The sequence below is a fragment of the Littorina saxatilis genome, linkage group LG8, assembly GCF_037325665.1.
Source record: "Littorina saxatilis isolate snail1 linkage group LG8, US_GU_Lsax_2.0, whole genome shotgun sequence".
Classification (NCBI taxonomy): Eukaryota; Metazoa; Mollusca; class Gastropoda; order Littorinimorpha; family Littorinidae; genus Littorina; species Littorina saxatilis.
The window spans coordinates 18,978,275-18,999,274 of NC_090252.1; the positions used below are offsets into that span (position 1 = coordinate 18,978,275).

General features: G+C 41.9%; 1 protein-coding gene across 1 annotated transcript in view; it reads left to right on the top strand.

Annotated features, from left to right (window-relative positions):
* Window positions 1-20,789, top strand: part of LOC138972986 (multidrug resistance-associated protein 1-like) — a 67,756-nt gene extending 46,967 nt beyond the window's left edge. The window contains exons 20-33 of the mRNA XM_070345649.1: window positions 1,865-2,032; window positions 2,761-2,950; window positions 5,022-5,124; window positions 6,939-7,092; window positions 8,785-9,016; window positions 10,927-11,132; window positions 13,138-13,242; window positions 13,890-14,089; window positions 14,936-15,059; window positions 16,556-16,657; window positions 16,893-17,039; window positions 17,351-17,509; window positions 18,632-18,798; window positions 20,591-20,789. Coding sequence (XP_070201750.1) covers window positions 1,865-2,032; window positions 2,761-2,950; window positions 5,022-5,124; window positions 6,939-7,092; window positions 8,785-9,016; window positions 10,927-11,132; window positions 13,138-13,242; window positions 13,890-14,089; window positions 14,936-15,059; window positions 16,556-16,657; window positions 16,893-17,039; window positions 17,351-17,509; window positions 18,632-18,798; window positions 20,591-20,789 — 2,256 coding nt within the window. The remainder of the gene's footprint in view (window positions 1-1,864; window positions 2,033-2,760; window positions 2,951-5,021; window positions 5,125-6,938; window positions 7,093-8,784; window positions 9,017-10,926; window positions 11,133-13,137; window positions 13,243-13,889; window positions 14,090-14,935; window positions 15,060-16,555; window positions 16,658-16,892; window positions 17,040-17,350; window positions 17,510-18,631; window positions 18,799-20,590) is intronic.
* Window positions 20,790-21,000: the final 211 nt, after the last annotated feature.

The window sequence follows — 21,000 nt, forward strand, 5'->3', positions numbered from 1 at the left end:
TTTTGTTCTTGTTTGTGTTATTGCAGAATCGGTTTTTTCTTATTGCTACACGTGTCTCTTCATTACATTTCACCATCGCCCTACCACCCTGCCCCTCTCGGTATTCCACCCCTCGGTTTTCAGTGGTAAATATTAGTAATCGAATATTGAAGCTACGTTGAGTCAAAGGTCACAGAAGATTTGCATCGTGCAGCACTGCACGAATTGGGTCAAAGGACACAAACGATTTGCGTCGTGCCGCGAAGGAAAGATAATCGCGATCTTGTTTCTCATTGCCTCTCTGTTTTTCATTAGACTTGTCATTCTGCTTGCTCGGCTTTGTCAGATGTCTTCATTTCTTGTTGCTATGTTCTTTGCTTTTTTATTATTATTTTTTTATTTGCGCGTAGTTTATCGATACAACGTCTTGTGCACGGGTCAAAATGTGTGTGTCAGGGGTCAATTGGTTTGACTTAAACTTACGTTCGTGTTTCTCCAAACAGAGATACACGCACTCCATGACTTTGTGAGAAGATAAAACATATCGATAGGTTTCATTTGTTTGCGATAAAGCATAAATGTATGACCTTTGATGAGGTAGTTTTGTTTTTTGTTTACATTTGCCAGTTTGCCAGTTCGTATTTGGAACTTGGCGAAGCAGTGTCGTCTGTTTAGGTCTGGGGAAACGCCAATGAAAAGAGCCGAAGAATCCTCGAGCGTTTCTATTGGGTTTGCTTTTGATTATCCATGTAATAGGGCTTCCTGCAACTATGGTAACCGGGGATTTATTCCCCGGGGAACATGAGATTTATTTCCCAGGTGCTTGTGAATGAAAACTCGTGAAAATGATGACAAAGCCGTAGATGCGGAAATAGTGTCTTTTTAAGTTGTCTAAATAGAAATTATGTAGGTCGCTATTATGTTCACAACATTATGGTTAATGGATGTTTGATAGAGTTGCTTTATTGTAACATTTCTTAAACAAGATCCTCCGTTCTGCCTTGTGATTGCCACTGTAAATTCATGGTTTTTTTCAAGAAAGATTAACAAGATAAGAAGGATAGTTAAGTCGTGTAAAGGCCTAAGGACTGAAAATGCTGCAGCGAGAGTATTTCAAAGCATTCGTACACGAACATAATAAAACATGGAACTTCATGCTTAAGTGTTCATGATGGCACGTGAAAGCATTCACAATGAGTATTGGTATATCGGTTCTATTGTGTTGGAATAATTATTGCTACACTTCGAAGACGCCATTTTGCATTGATATATTATTTGCGTTTGTGTTACCGTTTTATTTGAGTCGTACTTTCAGACATCAGTATATCCTTTCTGTGTTGATCAGGCATGAGGTTTGCAATGGATGCTTATGTCTCAAACACCATTTGAAGTGAATAAGGCATCTGCCGTGTATACCATTAGAATAGAAGAGATTGGCTTCATTTTTCTGATATGTTGATGGAATACCCTATGCGATAAAGCAGTATGCTGTTTGGTGATCATGCATTATCCTATATGATAATGTAATTTCCTTTAAAATCTAAACAACGAAGTGACTGTGGTAAGATGAACAAAGTTAAAAAAACAAAGGATTATTGTACTCACCAATACAAAGACGACACAAGACGATTACTGAGAAAAGGGTATGAAACTACATGAAACAAGAAACGGTGCATTTCCTTTGATATTACAACATATCAACTGCGATAACTGTGAAGACTGTGCTATCATAGTGTACCGTTACAATATCCTATGGTGACGTAATGTTCTTGGTATGACGCCGTTTCCTTTAACATGACTTAATGCCTCATGTGATGACGTCCTTTTCTTTGTTATGACGCAATATTCTACAAATGACGTAATACACTGTTTAATGGCGTAACAGGGTATCAACCTGAGTGGCGGTCAGAAGCAGCGTGTGAGTGTGGCACGTGCCGTGTACAGTGAGAGTGACGTCTACCTGTTTGATGACCCGCTCAGCGCTGTCGACTCTCACGTGGGCAAGGCCATCTTCAAGAAGGTCATCGGACCGACCGGCGTCTTGAAGAAGAAGGTGAAGGTTTCTAATGTCTCTAGTCTATGGTCTTTTATCTAATGGCTCTGACAGACAACCAGTGTATATATGTCTCCGTCAGTGTCTGTCTTTGTCTCTCTGTTTCTAATTCTCTGGCTTTTTTCTGTTGATCAGAATACATGTATGTCTGCCTCCGTCAGTGTCTGTCTGTGTCTCTCTGTTTCTAACCATCTAGCTTTGTTTGTGTTTGTCTCTATGTTTCTAAATGTGGGTTTGTCTGTCTACCTTCCTTCTAGGTTTATTCGCTTGCTTTTCTCTCTAGAAGGAACGCTTATTTTTAAAGCTAATGATGATTTCCATACATTGATCTCCGCTGCTCCAGTACGTTCCAACATACTCCAACCATTTAGAGAATGAGGCTAAATGAAAACTTTGCAAAGTTAAAATAGTGACACTAATCTGGTGCACACAAAAAAAGAGGAGAGAAACAGATAAAAACAAAATCATGCACAAAGACAACATTAGAAGAAGAAACAGAAAAAAAGCAAGAACGCATAACAACTGTAACGGGGAGGGTCGTTATGGATAAATAGCGCACATCAATTGAGCCACAACAGGGTTTTTAGACTCGGTGTCGGTTGTTACTGTTTCGTCACTGTCAGAACAAGATGCTCTAGGTTTTGCCGTCGTTAAAGTTAGGAGGATCTTCAACTGAAACTAACACTGAAGAACACTGTAACACTGAATACAACCCCTTTTCTCCTCAGACGCGAGTGCTGGTGACGCACGGCGTTCATTGGCTGCCCATGGTGGATGAGATCATCGTGATGCTTGACGGGAAGATCTCAGAACGAGGCAGCTATGAGGAGTTGGTGTCACATGACGGGCCGTTCGCTCAGTTCCTCAAAATATACCTCACAGAAATGCACGATTCGGAAGATGAAGTTGATCCAGAGAGTGAGTAGAAGTGGTTTTAGTAATAGTAATTACTTTTAGTAATAATAATAAGAACATTTATATAGCGCTAAATCAAAAACTTTCGTTAAAAAGGCTTGCTCTAAGCGCTTGACATCTAAACTAAAACGTCATTCACACTCTTTACAATGATGTACAAGAACTTCATGTCACACTCTTTCATTCAGTATAGCACCATTCACACAGTTGTTATTCTGTACAAGACAATAAGTTAGTCTAACATTTAGAATGTTCATAAGGTGAAAACAAGAGAAAACCAGACTGATTAAAACAACTGCTTAGTGCTAACAAAGCATGAATCTTAATGATAACGTAATACATGTTTAACTGTTAAGACCATAAAAAAAAACTATATGCTAAAATAACTTCGAACTTTTAAGAACTTCTTATAAGATACACAGCACATCTAGATAAACACCAGAATGATAAAACAAAAGGCAACTCGTTAAAACTATTAAATGCATCAATGTCTAAAACACGAAAGACTCAAATGTAAGATACACAATTCTTTAGAATTGTTTATTAAAACTGAAACCGACCTGCTCAAAGTAAACCATACCCACCCCCTCCCTACCCACCCCCAACCCTCCTCCTACACTAAATACTAATTATTTCTACTCTTAACTTCCCAACTACACGTTATCCATAAACTATGCACAGGAACATGTGTGTCAGCATTATGTGGCACCGACATGACCTGTGCATATCTAGCTTACAGCTAAGGGTTAAAGTTAAAGGACTACTGCAGTGAAAATTATATTTATAATAATTTAAAACAAAGACAAAAATAACAAGCTGAATAGAGATGGAACCGTTACAGAACAGGATGGCAAAATGTTGCGACTTTAGGAGTTGTGTTTCTGGAAGAGGTGAGTTTTGAGTGCTCGCTTGAATGACTGTACTGACTGAGAGTGGCGAATGTGAGAGGGGAGAGAGTTCCATTGAGTAGATGCGCAAAATGCAAAAGTGCGTTGTCCATATGCTTTTGATTTTGTGTGTGGGATGACTAGGGTGCGGCTATCAGAAGAGGAGCGGAGTTGTCTAGCAGGAGTGTATACAGTGAGAAGTTCAGAGAAATAAGCAGGAGACGAGGCAGAGAAGAAGTGAAAGCAGAGAGTGGACAGTTTGTATTCAATGCGGGCTTGGATGGGTAACCAGTGGAGTGTGCGGCGAAGTGGTGTGACATGATCTTTTTTTCGTGCTTTGAGGATCAGGCGTGCTGCAGAATTTTGAACTTTCTGTAGTTTGTGCAGGAGGTAGAGTGGACAGCCAGAGAGAAGAGAGTTACAGTAGTCAAGTTTAGAAAGAACAAGAGAGCAGACTAGAGTGTTTGTAGTTTGAACGGACAGAGTATGGCGGATGGTTGCGATCTTGCGGAGTTCAAAGTATGCGGACCTACAGATGTTGGAGATGTGCTTGTTGAGTGTCATGTCTGAGGAGATGGTGAAGCCGAGGTTTCTAGCTGAAGAAGAGAAAGAGATGTCGGTATTGCCTACTTGGACAGACGAAGGTTGAGAATTTGGGAACTTAGTGGACTTTTTCATGCACAGAAGTGCCTCTGTCTTATCATCATTTAGTTTTAACTTATTAGTATTAGTATTGCTGGTAGTGGTGGTCGTAGTTATAGTGGCAGTGCTCCCCACCGGCAATCTGCCTACAGGGTACCAATACCCTCCATTTTAATTTTATGGGGTCCAAGGATTCTCTCAGCGTCACTTTTGGGACTTTTGGTAGAAGAAAAATGCCTACCTCACGGAAGTGCTTGATTCGGACGACGAAGCTGATCCGGAATGTCAGAAGTAGCAGCAGCAGCAGTACAAGTATTAGTAAATACACGCACACACACACACACGCACACACGCACGCACGCACGCACGCACGCACGCAACGCACGCACGCAACGCACGCACGCACGCACACACACACACACAGGCACACACACACACACACACACACACACACACACACACACACACACACTCACACACACTCAACCCCACCAGCAATCATAGAGTGTTTGAGAAAGTAAAGTCCAACAAAGCTGTGCCTACAGTTATGGAGATGCGCAACCAGCTGGTCAAGCGACTGGACAGCATCACGTCAGACGGGTTCTCCTCAGCAGACGAGCTGACCATTGGCACCTCGAATCGTCGTCAGTGAGTAGTGGCTGGCTTTCTAACTATTGTAAATTAAACCTTTTTTATGTACCGCACTCTCTGCTTTCTTGAATCTAGGGTGGAATTCGCTGCGAATTAGGCAGATCATTCTTGAAGACTCAACATGGACATGGTAGAGGTGTTTTTTTTGCAGTGGAAAGCTAGAAGCTGGGGCGGGGATATAGCTCAGTTGGTAGCGCGCTGGATTTGTATTCAGTTGGCCGCTGTCAGCGTGAGTTCGATCCCAGGTTCGGCGGAAATTTATTTCACAGAGTCAACTTTGTGTGCAGACTCTCTTCGGTGTCCGAACCACCCCCCGTGTATACTACATTGGGTGTGCACGTTAAAGATCCCACGATTGACAAAAGGGTCTTTCCTGGCAAAATTGCTTAGGCACAGTTAATAATTGTCTACCATACCCGTGTGACTTGGAATAAGGCCGTGAAAAGTAAATATGCGCCGACATGGCTGCAATCTACTGGCCGTATAAAATTTCATCTCACACGGCATCACTGCAGAGCGCCTAGAACTGTACCCACGGAATATGCGCGATATAAGCCTCATTGATTGATAGAAGCAACAAGAGTCGCGCTACCCAGATATCTTTGTGTTTAGGTTTTTTCAGCCACCTGCACTTATGACATGAACACCGTCTCAGAGTCTGCAGTCCGTCCCTGTCGAGATTCGGACCTGCGACCTTAGGATCACAAGTCCAGTGCTCTGCTAACTGAGCTACCCGACCTACATTCGCTTCTTAGACCTCTAAAAGCGACAATAAGCAGACCGCTCATCCCCTTGCTTGTCCAACACGGCCGTCTTCTGGAAGTCATTTGACGCTATGTATGTGTTTGCTGGCAAAGTGTATCATAATTTACCACCACGAAATTCAAAGCAGCATTTCTCTGTAATCGGATTAAACAGTAATGTTGCCCCGTTTGCCATGACCGAATAACGTATGCATGCCTACTCGCTTTTTTGGACTGGCATCTGACCCGTACGTGTGTTAATGCCCCTTCCAGGAATAATTACTCTAAATGCTAATTGCATGCGTGTCGATAGCTGAAAGACACACGCAGGTGCTCTAAACCAAAACAGAAACATTTCGGCTATATGACGTCTTCATTATATCTAAACGCGGTGTTCGTTTGCATTGTTCAACAGTATGACAGCACCGATGAGTAGTATCTAGTCGCATGTTATCTTATCCTCTGGTGAGAGTTAGACTACTTGAATTGCATGTAAACCATTTGTTCCCCTCATTCAGCTTATTCTCACATTCTCAGACAGTCACAGATTTGTAATCCGCACAAATCCCTACTTTTGGAAGAACGCATTCACTGCAATGTGGGGTCTTCGGCAAGACGTTCACCACAAAAGGAGTTATTCCAGTGCATGTTAGCGTAGGCTAACTGACATGTGTGCTAATCATGAAGGGAATAAGATCCTACACGTACGTCTGTATCTTTTTGTGTGTGTATCATTATTATGTGTGCGTCCGCGTATTCTTTCGTGCGTACAGTCGTATGGCACCAAAAATAAAGCAGTAGAGCAACCCAGCATCCAACCCAACAACCAACACACCTTTCTTTCTTTATTTGGTGTTTAACGTCGTTTTCAACCACGAAGGGTTATATCGCGACGGACCAACACACCTTGTCAAACAACACCTTGTAAAACACCTTGTCAAAAACACCTTGTCAAACACCTTGTCAAACCCCTTGTCAAACACCTTGTCAACACCTTGTCAAACACCTTGTCAAACACCTTGTCAACACCTTGTCAAACACCTTGTCAAACGAACCTGTTTGTCCCAGGAGAGGCAGCAGAAGACGCAGGGAGAGCGAGAAGAAGCCACGGGTGGACATCGAGGATTCCGTGGCCTCGGTCATCATACCGCTGAAAGAGGCTGAGCTCACCGCGGGGGCCGGGGGACGGCTGACCACCACGGAGACCATAGAGAAGGGAAAGGTACGGCTGTGGACACAGAAATCAAAATAATTAGCAGGGCTGGGGGAACGGGGGGGGGGGAGGGGGGTTGCCCTTGGTTCCTGAAGCCGCTCCCTCCTCCCCCCCCTTATCCCGGCAAATGTACCTTTTTTTCTCAAGGAGACACCCGAGTTAACTGTTCAAATGCCAAATTTCATCAGCATCTGTGGGGGCAAGGCCCCCCGGACCCCTGAAAAGCAACTGTACCTCTGTTTCCTGTTGGAAGCCCCTCCCTCTCAAGCCCTAGGTCCGGCTTTGCTTAGACCGGTTATTTACTTCTAGAATCTAGATATATATAAAAAAAAATACGACAAAAATCAAAAATAATATGTTGCAATTACAAACCTTTCTTGCTTGTTACATTTAGTCAAGTTTTGACTAAATGTTTTAACATAGAGGGGGGAATCGAGACGAGGGTCGTGTGTGTGTGTGTCTGTGTGTGTGTGTCTGTGTGTGTAGAGTGATTCAGAGTAAACTACTGGACCGATCTTTATGAAATTTGTCATGAGAGTTCCTGGGTATGATATCCCCAGATTTGTTTTTCATTTTTTCGATAAATGTCTTTGATGACGTCATATCCGGCATTTTGTAAAAGTTGAGGCGGCACTGTCACACCCTCATTGTTCAATAAAATTTATCGAAATTTTGGCCAAGCAATTGTCGACGAAGGCCGGACTTTGGGATTGCATTTCAGCTTGGAGGCCTACAAATTAATTAATGACTTTGGTCATTAAAAATCAGAAAATTGTAATTAAAATTATTTTTTTATAAAACGATCCAAAATTACGTTTATTGTATTCTTCATCATTTTCTGATTCCAAAAATATATAAATATGTTATATTCGGATTAAAAACAAGCTTTGAAAATTATGATTAAAATCAAATTTCCGAAATCGATTTAAAAACAATTTCATCTTATTTCAAGTCCGTTCCTGATTCCAAAAACATATAGATATGATATGTTTGGATTAAAAACACATTCAGAGAGTTAAAAATAATAGAACTATAGAAAAGCTACCGCGCTTTTTTGGATTGTTAATTTCACTGCCTTTGCCACGAGCGGTGGACAGACGATTGCTACGAGTGTACGGTCTTGCGGAAAAAAATGCAATGCGTTCAGTTTCATTCTGTGAGTTCGACTGAGCTTGACTAAATGTTGTATTTTCGCCTTACGCGACTTGTTTTTGTTTTTTATCTAGAATTTCGGAAAGTTGGCAATCTATGGTTTGGGATTTTATCAAGACCCTAGAGTTTATGTTCATTACAAACACAAGGAAAACTGCTTTGCGGTGTCGGATGTTTTAATATAGCGCTCACCTACAATCAAAATTGGTTATGGAACTGGCTAAATCAAGAGGAGAGAGGGGAATAATTCGTGCTTTCTCCGTGAACAACATGTCTGTTTCTGTGTGAGGTTTTTTTTCAGCGCTGCACGACATCCACATTTCTCAGACGACATACGAAAGGTCTCTTGCGTCTTGTACGCTATTGGAAAAGGTACATGTAGACATAGAACCTGTTAATGATTGGGTGAGAGATGAGTTCTAACAGATGTTCAAGTTCTGAACATCTCGAGCGGCCAGTTTTGAAGGAACGATGCAGACAAGTACATAGGGAGAAGTTAAGGGAGTTTCAGGTCCAGAGGGGTGATGTTACCTGTGTGTTGTGTTTCAGGTGGACCGCCAGGTGTTCAAAGATTACGGACACGCAGCTGGCATGGTTGCCCTGGCAACGGGGTTCCTTAGCTACTGTGTCTACCAGGGCTTCAGCGTTGGGGCCAACTTCTGGCTGAACGTGTGGACTGGAGACAGGGCTTTGCTGAACGCCTCCACGTCTGACCCCGAGGCCTTGATGGAAGGGAACCACTACTACCTCGCCATCTTTGGCGTCTTCGGCATTGTGCAGTGTGAGTGTTGTGCGAACATGCTGTTAGGGGCTCCGCTCACATATGTAACTTCAACAGAACCGACGACGCACTGCAGCTTATCCCAGCCCACTACACGTTGCATGAAAGGAAAACAGGCCAAGTACTCGTCATAATCCCTATAGCGGCATAAATAATAGGCAGTGCGTCGTCTGTGCCGCTGGTACTGCGTAGGTATATTCTGCCCATTAGGTATTATTACATTCGAAATGTGCTGATATGAGCATTGTCTTGTATTGTAACGTAGCGTGTTGTATTGTATCACGTTATATGACTAGAAACAAATACTTCACATACGTGTGTATTATGAAAATGAAATTAAAACTACAGCCAGACAAGGATCTCAGAAATAACTGTCAACTGCCCAGCCTAGCCATCTTTGGGATCATAGGCTGTGCGCAGTGTGCGAGGTAATTATGTTAGGACCCTGGTTACAAGTCGAGTCGTGCACATACTGGTGTGATTGGTACATGCCACGCTGTTGGTGTCTAGTGTGGTACTAGGAATATTGTACGAGGTTTTGGATGAAGGACATGAGTCATCGTTGCCGTCATGACGTCATGAGCATTGTGCAGTATAAGTATTGTGCGTCATACACTTGTTACAGTCTCTGTGTTAACGTGTGCGATTACTGCGCACCAGCCTTAGAATATCTGACAGACATTTAACGTGCTAGCGTTGCGTCGAGGCCTTGAAACATATGACAGGCATTTAACGTGCTAGCGTTGCGTCGAGGCCTTGAAACATATGGCGTTGTGTCGAGCCTTAGACTACCTGACAGGCATTTAACGTGCTAGCGTGGCGTCGAGGCCTTGGACTATCTGACATGCATTTAACGTGCTAGCGTTGCGTCGAGGCCTTGGAATATATTACATGCATTTAACGTGCTAGCGTTGCGTCGAGGCCTTGGGACATAATTATGACAGGCATTTAACGTGCTAGCGTTGCGTCGAGGCTTTGGGACATACGACAGGCATCTAACGCATGACTTTACCTTGAGGCCTTTAACTATCAGACTTCCATGGTCTCAATGCCAATGGTTTATGGCGTTTATTTCAGTCTTTGACATAATAATAATAATAATAATAATAATAATAATTATTATAAAACAATATTTTATGGCGCTATTCACCGCCAAATGGCAGTCTTATGGCTCTTTACATTAGACATTAAAATTATTGCAGACATTCTCAACTGCGAGTGTTGGAAGCCCTGGGGCATTTGGAATGCATTCCAAAGTGTGTATTTAGACTTTGGAACATTTGACAAACATTACCAAGTGCACGCGTAAAATGAAAGCATTGAAACACACGATACGGATTTTAAAACGTGTGTGTTGCGTGATGGCCTTGGCACACTTCATCAGCAGTTTAAACTATAAGTATTGCACACAGGCCTTGGAACATCTGACATGGATTAAAAAATGTGATGTTCCATAAGAGGCCTAACAATATTTGATAGACAATTTTAAGTGTGATGTTTGACAAAGGCCTTGTAGTGTTTGGCAGGAAATTCAAAATGTGATATTTGTGACCCTCCACCACGAAATTAGTCACATGTCACCTTTGCATGATTTTCATATTTTTACATTTTCCTAAAGAGTTTTTTATGCTCTATCCAGTGGTGAAAACCGTCCGTTTCAGAAAAGAGCGAAAACTGTTTGAGTTATAAGCCTGTGACTAAGGTGACCCTCACACTGTTACCAGACACTCCCCGGACTTATTATTTAAGCCTAGCGCAGAACCGCGCGAGGTGACATGCGACTCATTTCGTGGTGGAGGGTCACATTTGCCAGAGGCACTGTGATGTCTGACGGAGATGTGAGAGTGTAAGGGATACTTTGAATACGACAGGTACACATTTGCAGACTTCGTTAAGTTCATAATTTCCAGTGTTGTTCCTGCTTGGCTTCAACTACTTCTTCTGGACACGCATGGTAATGGCGGCCCGCTTCCTTCACTCGCGATTAGCTGACCGCATCCTTCACGCGCCCATGTCCTTCTTCGACACTACGCCCACCGGTCGGATTCTCAACCGTGTGTCACGTGACGTAGAAACGTTGGATAACACCTTGCCGATGATCATCCGAGACTGGCTGGTGAGCAAAGTTTGATTTTCCTTTTTTTTAATGTTTTTTAGTTTTTACATTTAGTCAAGTTTTGACTAAATGTTTTGAAATAGAGGGGGAATCGAGACGAGGGTCGTGGTGTATGTATGTGTGTGTGTGTGTGTGTGTGTGTGTGTGTGTGTGTGTGTGTGTGTGTGTGTGTGTGTGTGTGTGTGTGTGTGTGTGTGTAGAGCGATTCAGAGTAAACTACTGGACCGATCGTTATGCAATTTTACATGAGAGTTCCTGGGTATCATATCCCCAGATTGTTTTTCTTTTTTTCGATAAATGTCTTTGATGACGTCATATCCGGCATTTTGTAAAAGTTGAGACGGCACTGTCACACCATCATTTTTCAATAAAATTGATTGAAATTTTGGCCAAGCAATCTTCGACAAAGTCCGGACTTTGGTATTGCATTTCAGCTTGGAGGCTTAAAATTTAATTAATGACTTAGGTCATTAAAAATCTGAAAATTGTAATTAAAATTATTTTTTTTATCAAACGATCCAACATTACGTTCATCTTGTGTTTTATCATTTTCTGATTTCAAAAACATATAAATGTTATATTTGGATTAAAAACAAGCTCTGAAAATTAAAAATATAAAAATTATGATTAAAATAGAATTTCCGAAATCGATTTAAAAACAATTCCATCTTATTTCTTGTCGGTTCCTGATTCCCAAAACATATAGATATGATATGTTTGGATTAAAAACACGCTCAGAAAGTTAAAACTAAGAGAGGTACAGAAAAGCGTGCTATGCAACACAGCGCAACCACTACCGCGCTAAACAGGCTCGTCGATTTCACTGCGTTTTGCACGAGCGGCAGACTACGGTCATTGTGAAAAAATTCAGCGCGTTCAATTTCATTCTGTGAGTTCCACAGCTTGACTAAATGTAGTAATTTCGCCTTATGCGACTTTTTTTTGTTTTTAATGAGCATAGCATAATGAACCCAATTTGTCCTTAACAAAACGTAACTTGATTTTAATGAATTTGGGTCCCGTTTGTGACATTGATCTTTAGCCCTTATAGCTAATCACATATTTATTACAATTTAAGGGAGAATAGAATGTATTATTTTGATTTATGTCACAAAAACTCAAAATAGTTTATGCAACAAACATTTAAAAACAACCACTGGATCCGTCTTCAATTTGTATGTGTATCTAAGCCCATGCGACACACTTAATTTGGCTTCCATTCTATGCAAGAGGTGTTTTCTTATATGTATTTACTATTTTTTCATTATTATCATCTTCTTCTAAGTCCACCGGCGGAAACGTATTCATTCCTTGGGGTTTGTTTTGTTACAAGATATAGTAGAGTTCGAGTATAATTATTTAAGAGACTAGATGCCATCAGCATAATAATGAACATTGACACAAATATTAATTTAACTAAAGTAACTTTATCTTTCATCTACACATTCAATTTAACTCATTTTACGAATAAGATCATTTCCGTTTGTGTGATGCTAGTATTCCAACCCGTTAGTTTTGTTTCATTATTTCATAGGTGTTGAAGAACACTGTTTGACTGAAGAATGTGTGTTACGTGATAGTATTTTAACATGAAGTATATTTTCTACCAATTTGCTTCAGTTCAGTTCTTATCTTTTTTGGGGTTATTGCTCGTTTGATAGCCACCTTGTACTACTTAATTACGGGGTTTGTCTTGTAGAAATCAATATAAAACATATTGAATTCAACGTTCCAAATTCAAGAATATAAAGAACAGACCAAAAACAAGACGGGGGGGGGGGGGGGGGGGGGGGGGCGGGGGGAAGGGTTAAGGATTTGTTTTGCAACGTTTGCGCACAGGCACAGGTGACGTTGGTATCAATGATTATTGCTTTGACTGTTACTTGTGACGTTCATGATGATGATTTTTGTCTGACGTTACTGGTGACGTTTGAACTGGCACTTACTGCTGACGTTTGCACTGGCACTGGTGAGTACTGATGATGATGATTGCATGGTGTTACAGGTAACGTTTGGCTTGGTACTGGTGACGTTGATTGTGATCATGATCATGACACCTCTATCAGGACTCGTTCTGCTGCCTGTCGTTGTGCTGTACTACTTCTGTCAGGTGTGTGTGTGTGTGTGTGTGTGTGTGTGTGTGTGTGTGTGTGTGTGTGTTGTGTGTGTGTGTGTGTTGTGCTGTACTACTTCTGTCAGATGTGTGTATGTATGTGATGTGTATGTATGTGTGTGAGTGTGTGTGTGTGTGTGTGTGTGTGGAAGTGTGTGTGTTGTTGTGCTGTACTACTTCTGTCAGGTGTGTGCAAGTTATTAGCCTGGTTATGCGCGTACGCATACGTGTCGCCATACACACTTAAGCTATAATCATGTATGAAGATGACATTTGAGACGGATTAAATCATTTGTAAATCTGAAAATATGAAAGCTACATTTTTTATTGTTTGTTTTTTAACATTTATCAAGGTGTGAACTTGAAACATATTTGTGACAAACACGAACGTACTACGTAATACAGTGCAGATCCTCTGAAGTTTTTATTCTGGGACGTCCCCCCCGGCCAAGAATGTTTACTTAATAAAGGAGAAAAAAACATATTTGAAGTAGCAAGTATGAAACGATTATATTGTAGTGTAGTGTAGTGTAGTGTAGTGTAGTGTAGCGTAATGTAGTGTGGTGTAATGCAGTGTATTGTATTGCATTGTGTCGCATTGTATTGTATTGTATGGTATTGTAACATACTGTATATTTTCTCAGGGATTTTATGTACCAACCGCCCGTCAACTGAAGAGGATCGAATCAGTGACTCGCTCCCCTATCTACACGTTGTTCAGTGAGACCCTGACTGGCGCTGCTTCCATCAGGGCCTATGGCGCCACAGACAGGTTCTTGGAAGAGTCCAAAGCGAGGGTGGACAGGAACCAAATTTATTATTTCGCTACGATGACCGCTGTGCGGTAAGATATTAACAGACCATTTTTTGATTGCTCCCCTATATCTATACACGGTTTAGTGAATTATTCGCTGGTACTTGCTCTGTCAGGGCGTAGTGTGCCAGTCAGAGATACCTATTTTCTTGCCAGTCAAATATACCTATTTTCTGTATGGTTTAAATGCAGTTTCAATCTTTATGTGTTATGCAATCTTGTATCCATGGCCAAGGTCTAAAAAAACCAAACCAGTTGAATGGGAAAACTGCGATCAGTTCCAAAATGAAAGGTCCCACAAACCAGAATGATTCTTACAAGGAAAGTGTCAAATTGATTGACAAGACAACAATGGCGAGGGGGTTGGAATGAATCAGGTATTTATAAGGGCATGCCCATTATTCGCTCTTTAAGTGCACATCTTGGGCCCTTGTGCGGCCCCTAAGGGACCAACCATTAGCCACTGAGGTACCCTTCTGAAGCCCATGGGGATGGCCCACCATTTGCCCTTACATTTCCCTTGAGGGTGCCCGCCATCATTTTACCTTGGAGGGGCCCCGTCTCGAGACCATGATCATCGCCATCCGGTACCCCTCTGGGCCAGCCTATAGGGGGCCCTTGCCCCAGCCCATAAGGGGCCCATGAGGGGAAATTCATGGTGTTTACTGGGATGTTTCTGATTTTTGTAAGGGAATCCTTTGAAAACTGTCAGTGTTGGCTTGTTGTTGATTTTTAACGCCCCTTCAAACTATTATGCTATGCATGACCAAGGTAGTTCTGCAACAAGTAAACTAGGACTATTTTCCGCCTTCAAACAATCAAACGCTTTAGTCTTGGCCGCCTTCGGTAACCTTACTGTTTTTGGCTGTGTTTCAGGTGGCTACAGTTTAACCTTGACATCCTGGCCGCCATGGTGGTGATGGCCGCTTCTCTCTTTACCTTGCTCAGCTCGGACAGTGACTCGTCCGATGCTGGTCTCTCCGTGTCCTATGCACTTCAGGTGTGTAAACCTTTTCTATAGGGAAAAGCAGCCACTTAACCAAAATCTAGCCTCTGGGTAGTGATTGGGCTATAATGTCACGTGGGTTTGTTTGCCTCAGTGCTGCCAAGGAAAGGCAACTTAGTCCACATCTTATAGGCCTACACACCCGACAGAGTTATTTTCGGAATTCATTTATTGTGCGTCTAAGCACAATGGCTGTAACCCCCCGCGGGTTAGGGGGAGTCCCATATTGGTTGAAAACGACGTTAAACACCAAATAAATAAATAAAGAAATAAAGAAAACCATGGTTGTAAACGTCCTAAAAATGTGCGTTGTAAAACCTTAATTGCAAGAGAGAAATATGTTGTTTTGTTAAGGTTTTATCAGATGAAAGTATCAGCAACCCATGGACTGACTTGCACAGTGAATGTTAGCATTTTATGTTTGGTCCACATAATTAGACCATACGGAGTAATATAATCATTTTGCTCTATACACATGAATGAAAGGGAAATAAATAGTTCTTGTAAAAAGTGAACACAAAAAAGCTATTCCAATCTTCCTGTTTAAACTTTGCTCTGGCATTACGATATGTACAGTTTTCTTCTTGCACGATTTTATCCTATTGATCGTTTTAAGATTGAATTTGCTTTTTTCTTATGGAAATTATTTTTTAAAAAGCAGAACGTATTATATTGGCATCACAAACGTTCAAGTTATTTGTATTTACTCTGAATAGAAGTGTACCTTTTTTTTTCTTCTTTGATTAATGGAGAGGGTTTCATTAAACATTACTTGGAATCCTTTTTAACAAAAGCGTAGTTGCTTGTGGAATCTTTTTTTGTGTTTTTGTTGTTGTTTTGTTTGTTTTGTATTTGCCAAGCACATCATTGTGGGGCTTTTAATCAATACCATGCATCCGTCTACAATGTATCATCATTCATCCTTCAACATGTATAATAAATATGTAAATGGAAAGTATACAAGACATATATATATATAGCCTATATATACAACATTAGGACATAACCGACAGACGGACATATAACATGCCGTTCGCCTACAAGTAAGGAGTGTACCTTTTTAGAACACGCTTACTGTAACCGGTTTTGAACACGGTGTGAAATATAAAGTAGTGTGGCTTATGTTAAATACAGTGTGTTCCAATCTGAACACTAGAGTTTTTACTAAGTGTAAGATTTAAAATAGCAATCAGGCCTGAAAGTGGCGAGTATTTTACTCGCCATGGCGTGTAAAAAACATGTAACTGGCGAGTAGAAATGTTCATCTACTTGCCAAATGCGAGTAAAGTTGCTGGAACAAATTGTTGGTTTGGCTGGTAAAGTTTGCTCTCTGGCTAGTACATATTAAGAATCACTAGCCAAAGGCGAGTACACCATTTGTTGAATTGTAAGGGCTGCCAATACACATTGTAATCACATAAGTACGGATAATGTGTCAATGATATGTAGAGTGTATACTCTCCTCTTATGATACTCTTCTCTGTGTGCAGGTGTCCGGAACATTAACATGGATGACCCGTCAGATCTGTGAGTTTGAAACCAACATCGTGTCCGTTGAAAGACTCAAAGAATACTCAGAGCTTGATACAGAGGTGAGTGAAAAAAGAATGACTTATCCAAAAGCAGTTTTAACTAATTAAGTTTCGCTTCAAATTGCTCCTCCGCCTCATAAGTCCTTCTCTATTGCAACGTTTGCATGGTGAAAACACATTTTCCAGTTACAGAAAGAACAAAAAGTAATAATAGAAAATACACAAAATCATACATATTCGCATTTTAAATAAGGAGTATATCTAAGATGATTTAATTCATGCTCTTCTTTTGAAGGCACCCTGGATTATTGGCGACAAACGCCCTCCGAGGTCATGGCCAGAAACAGGGGAGGTCACTTTCAACAACTACCAGACGCGCTACCGGGAAGGACTGGAACTGGTCGTGAAAGGTGTCACGTGTTCTATCAAGGATGGAGAAAGGGTGTGTGATTTCAGTGACTTATAATTATGTGAACCAATGTAATTTTCGCTATTATCATATTTGCAGAATGTGTTACTTTATTGTTTCTAATTTTTAAAACAGCTGTTGTAGTCAAACCAAAATCCATCTCAGTAAGCAAGCCAGTTTCGAAGACAACTGGGCACCTTTTAACCACGCATTCCCTTCACAGACCTGTCATCTATGTCCATCCCTCATTAATGGGCCAAGAATACCGAAACAGGTTGAGGGACTTTAAAAACCAATAAACAATTGCAATCCCTCCTGATGTCTTCTCTTTGTGACGTCACCAGGTGGGCATTGTCGGCCGAACAGGGGCAGGTAAATCGTCCCTGACTCTGGCGCTCTTCCGTCTGATCGAAGCTGCGGGCGGTTCCATCCTCATCGACAGTGTCAACATCGCTGACATGGGGCTACACGACCTTAGGTCTCGTCTCACCATCCTCCCCCAGGTAAGCTTGAATGGGCGAGTAGTTTACTTGCCGAAAGGGTACATACTCACACGCGAGTTTGTGTGTGTGTGTGGTGGCGGTAGGGGTGGGGTGTTGTTATTGAGGTGTGTGTGTGTGTGTGTGTGTGTGTGTGTGTGTGTGTGTGTGTGTGTGTGTTATTCATTTCAATGCAACCTTTGGCTCCTCCGAGCGAATTCCTATGGGTCATTTTCAGCCTGGCGCGTTGGTAAACCAAACCTTGAAGCTTTAAACATACACATTGTCATCCGAGTTTAATGACTAAGTGAGATGAACAGTCAAAAACGTGCAGTAATAAACCTAACCTTGAAATTTTAAACATACACACGTTCATTTTGTTATCAATATTTAAGATCCCAGTGAGACGGACAGTGATATGTGTAAAGTCACCATTCCCACACAATCCACAATGTTGCCTTCTAATTCTATGTATATAACGTTGTAGTTTGTATTTCAGGACCCGGTAAGATAGACAGGAAGATGAGTACAGTCAACAATCAATCAATCAATCAATATGAGGCTTATATCGCGCGTATTCCGTGGGTACAGTTCTAAGCGCAGGGATTTATTTTTTATTTTTTTTATTTTTATTTTATGCAATTTATATCGCGCACATAGTCAAGGCGCAGGGATTTATTTATGCTGTGTGAGATGGAATTTTTTTTACACAATACATCACGCATTCACATCGGCCAGCAGATCGCAGCCATTTCGGCGCATATCCTACTTTTCACGGCCTATTATTCCAAGTCACACGGGTATTTTGGTGGACATTTTTATCTATGCCTATACAATTTTGCCAGGAAAGACCCTTTTGTCAATCGTGGGATCTTTAACGTGCACACCCCAATGTAGTGTACACGAAGGGACCTCGGTTTTTGGTCTCATCCGAAAGACTAGCACTTGAACCCACCACCTAGGTTAGGAAAGGGGGGAGAAAATTGCTAACGCCCTGAACCAGGGTCGAACTCGCAACCTCTCGCTTCCGAGCGCAAGTGCGTTACCACTCGGCCACCCAGTCCTTATCAACAAACCCACATACACACACAATCCACAATGTTGCCTTCTAATTCGATGTATATAACGTTGTATTTTGTATTGCAGGACCCGGTGATGTTCTCGGGCACTCTACGCATGAACCTTGACCCTTTTGACGAGTACTCTGAGCAGCAGGTGTGGACCGCGCTGGACAGGGCCCACCTCCGTCAGTCCGTCGTGTCTCTGCCTGGGCAGCTGGACTTCCAGTGCGGGGAGGAGGGCACCAACCTCAGGTCAGTTGGCGGGAATCTCAAATAGTGAGACGACGATAACACTCGTATGGTATTGATAGTGATCTCGGTTTTATTCAGTAGCTTGACTCCCAGCGATGAGAGTTTAGTGCTGTTGGCATGGCGGATTTATAGCCAACTCTCAACCAACTTTAAGCGAGTTTTATCACACCCAAGTTGGCCATCGTCACGTGAGGCGATGATTACACTCCTCTGTTATTATCATGATCTCAGCTTGACTCCAAGCCGTTAGAGTTTAGTGCTATTGGCATGGCGTATTTACAGCCAACTTTCAACCAACTTTTAGCGATTTGTATGAGAGCCACGTTGGTTTAAAATCGCTGCCCCAATGATCAGTGCAACCGCTGTCTAATTTTAAGCCAGCAGATAACACTCGTATATGTTACAGATAATGATGAAACGTAAGTGTGGCGACAGGGTTAGGACTAGGTATTGTTAACACGCTACCAAAACGAATCCCAACAGTATCCCAACAGTTATGTTGTATTACAGCGTGGGACAAAGACAGCTGGTGTGTCTAACAAGGACGTTTTTGACACCAAGAGGATCAGGAGTGGTATTCAAGAAAATAAAGAATTTGAGGTGGTTTCAGATTCTGAGGCCGTTTTAGCTACTACGCTTTAATTTCCGATTTTAACTGGCATTCACGAGTGCACCTCACAACGTGTTTAGCTAACGAGGTTGTCTATTTATAAACCACGCGCACAAACACAGAAAATCTCCGCCACTCGACGCTCCCTACTAGACGAAATAACCACGGTCAGCGAGGCTACCGATTGCATCAGAGCAGATGCGGACACAGCCATCCAAACAGCAACAGTTTACCCGGCGGCATCATGCCGTTAGCGACTGTAGAACCGAGAGGCACTAGGTAGGTCCCGCAAGTGTAAAACCGTCACGTGACTTTGGCGGATCGAAACGACTTACAGAATAAACAGCGCCACCGTACGGTCAAGTGCCGCCAAAACCTGTCCCTTCATACCACTCCAGGTGTTGTTTTACAGTACGGGACACAGACAATTTGTTGTTGTTGCCTGAGGAAAGGTGTTGGTTTACAATGTTGGGCAGAGACAGCTGGTTTTGATTTTTCAGGACTTGGTTGTGTTTTTGTTTTTGTTTACTAAAAGGATAAAGGTGTTGTTTACAGCTTGGGGCAGCGATACCTTGTTTTTTTCAACCATGCAGGACGTGTTTGTCTCTTAAAGGATCAAATGTTGTTTTATAGTGTGGGACAGATACAACTGTTGTTTTTGGCCAGGATGGTTTGTTGTTGTCGTTGTTGTTTTCAAGCAGAGGATCAGGTGTTGTTTCACAGTGTTGAATAGACACAGCTGGTGTTTCGCCAGTATGTTTTTCACTAAAAGGTGTTGTTTCACAGTGTTTAATAGACAAAGCTGGTGTTTCGCCAGGACGTTTTTTTCACTATAAGGTGTTTTACGGTGTGGGACAAAGAGCGCTGGTGTTTTATGCCAGGATGTTTTTTTCACTAACAGGTGTTGTTTTACAGTGTTGAACAGAGACAACTGGTGTTTTATGCCAGGATGGTTTGCACTAAAAGGTGTTTTACGGTGTGGGACAAAGAGCGCTGGTGTTTTATGCCAGCATGTTTTTGTCTCTGAGAGGTTCAGTTGTTGTTAAAATGTGAGGAACAGAGACAATTGATGTGTCTTGCCAAGGCGTTTTTTTCACTGAGAAGATAACGTACGTGTTGTTTTGCAATGTTTATGTTTGTTGTGCCTTTTTGTTCACTAACAAATCAGATGTTGTTTAACAGCGTGGGACAGAGACAGCTGGTGTGCCTAGCAAGGACGTTGTTACGGAGGACCAAGATCCTGGTGCTGGACGAAGCCACGGCGGCGGTTGACATGGAAACGGACGCCCTGATCCAGAACACCATCAGGACCGAGTTCAACCACAGCACCATCATCACCATCGCCCACAGACTCAACACCATCATGGACTACGACAAGTAAGCAGGGTTGATTGGTTGATCAATTGGTTGATGTATTGATGATTGGTTGGTGGGTTGATGGATGGCAGAATGGATGTTTGCATTGATTGATTGATTTTTCTGGTCGTTTCAGTTGCTTAAACATGAAGACCTTTGTTTGACACTGAGTAGGGTATTTATTCATTGACTAATTATGATATGAAAGAACCATAAAGCATGTTGTTGTTGTTGTT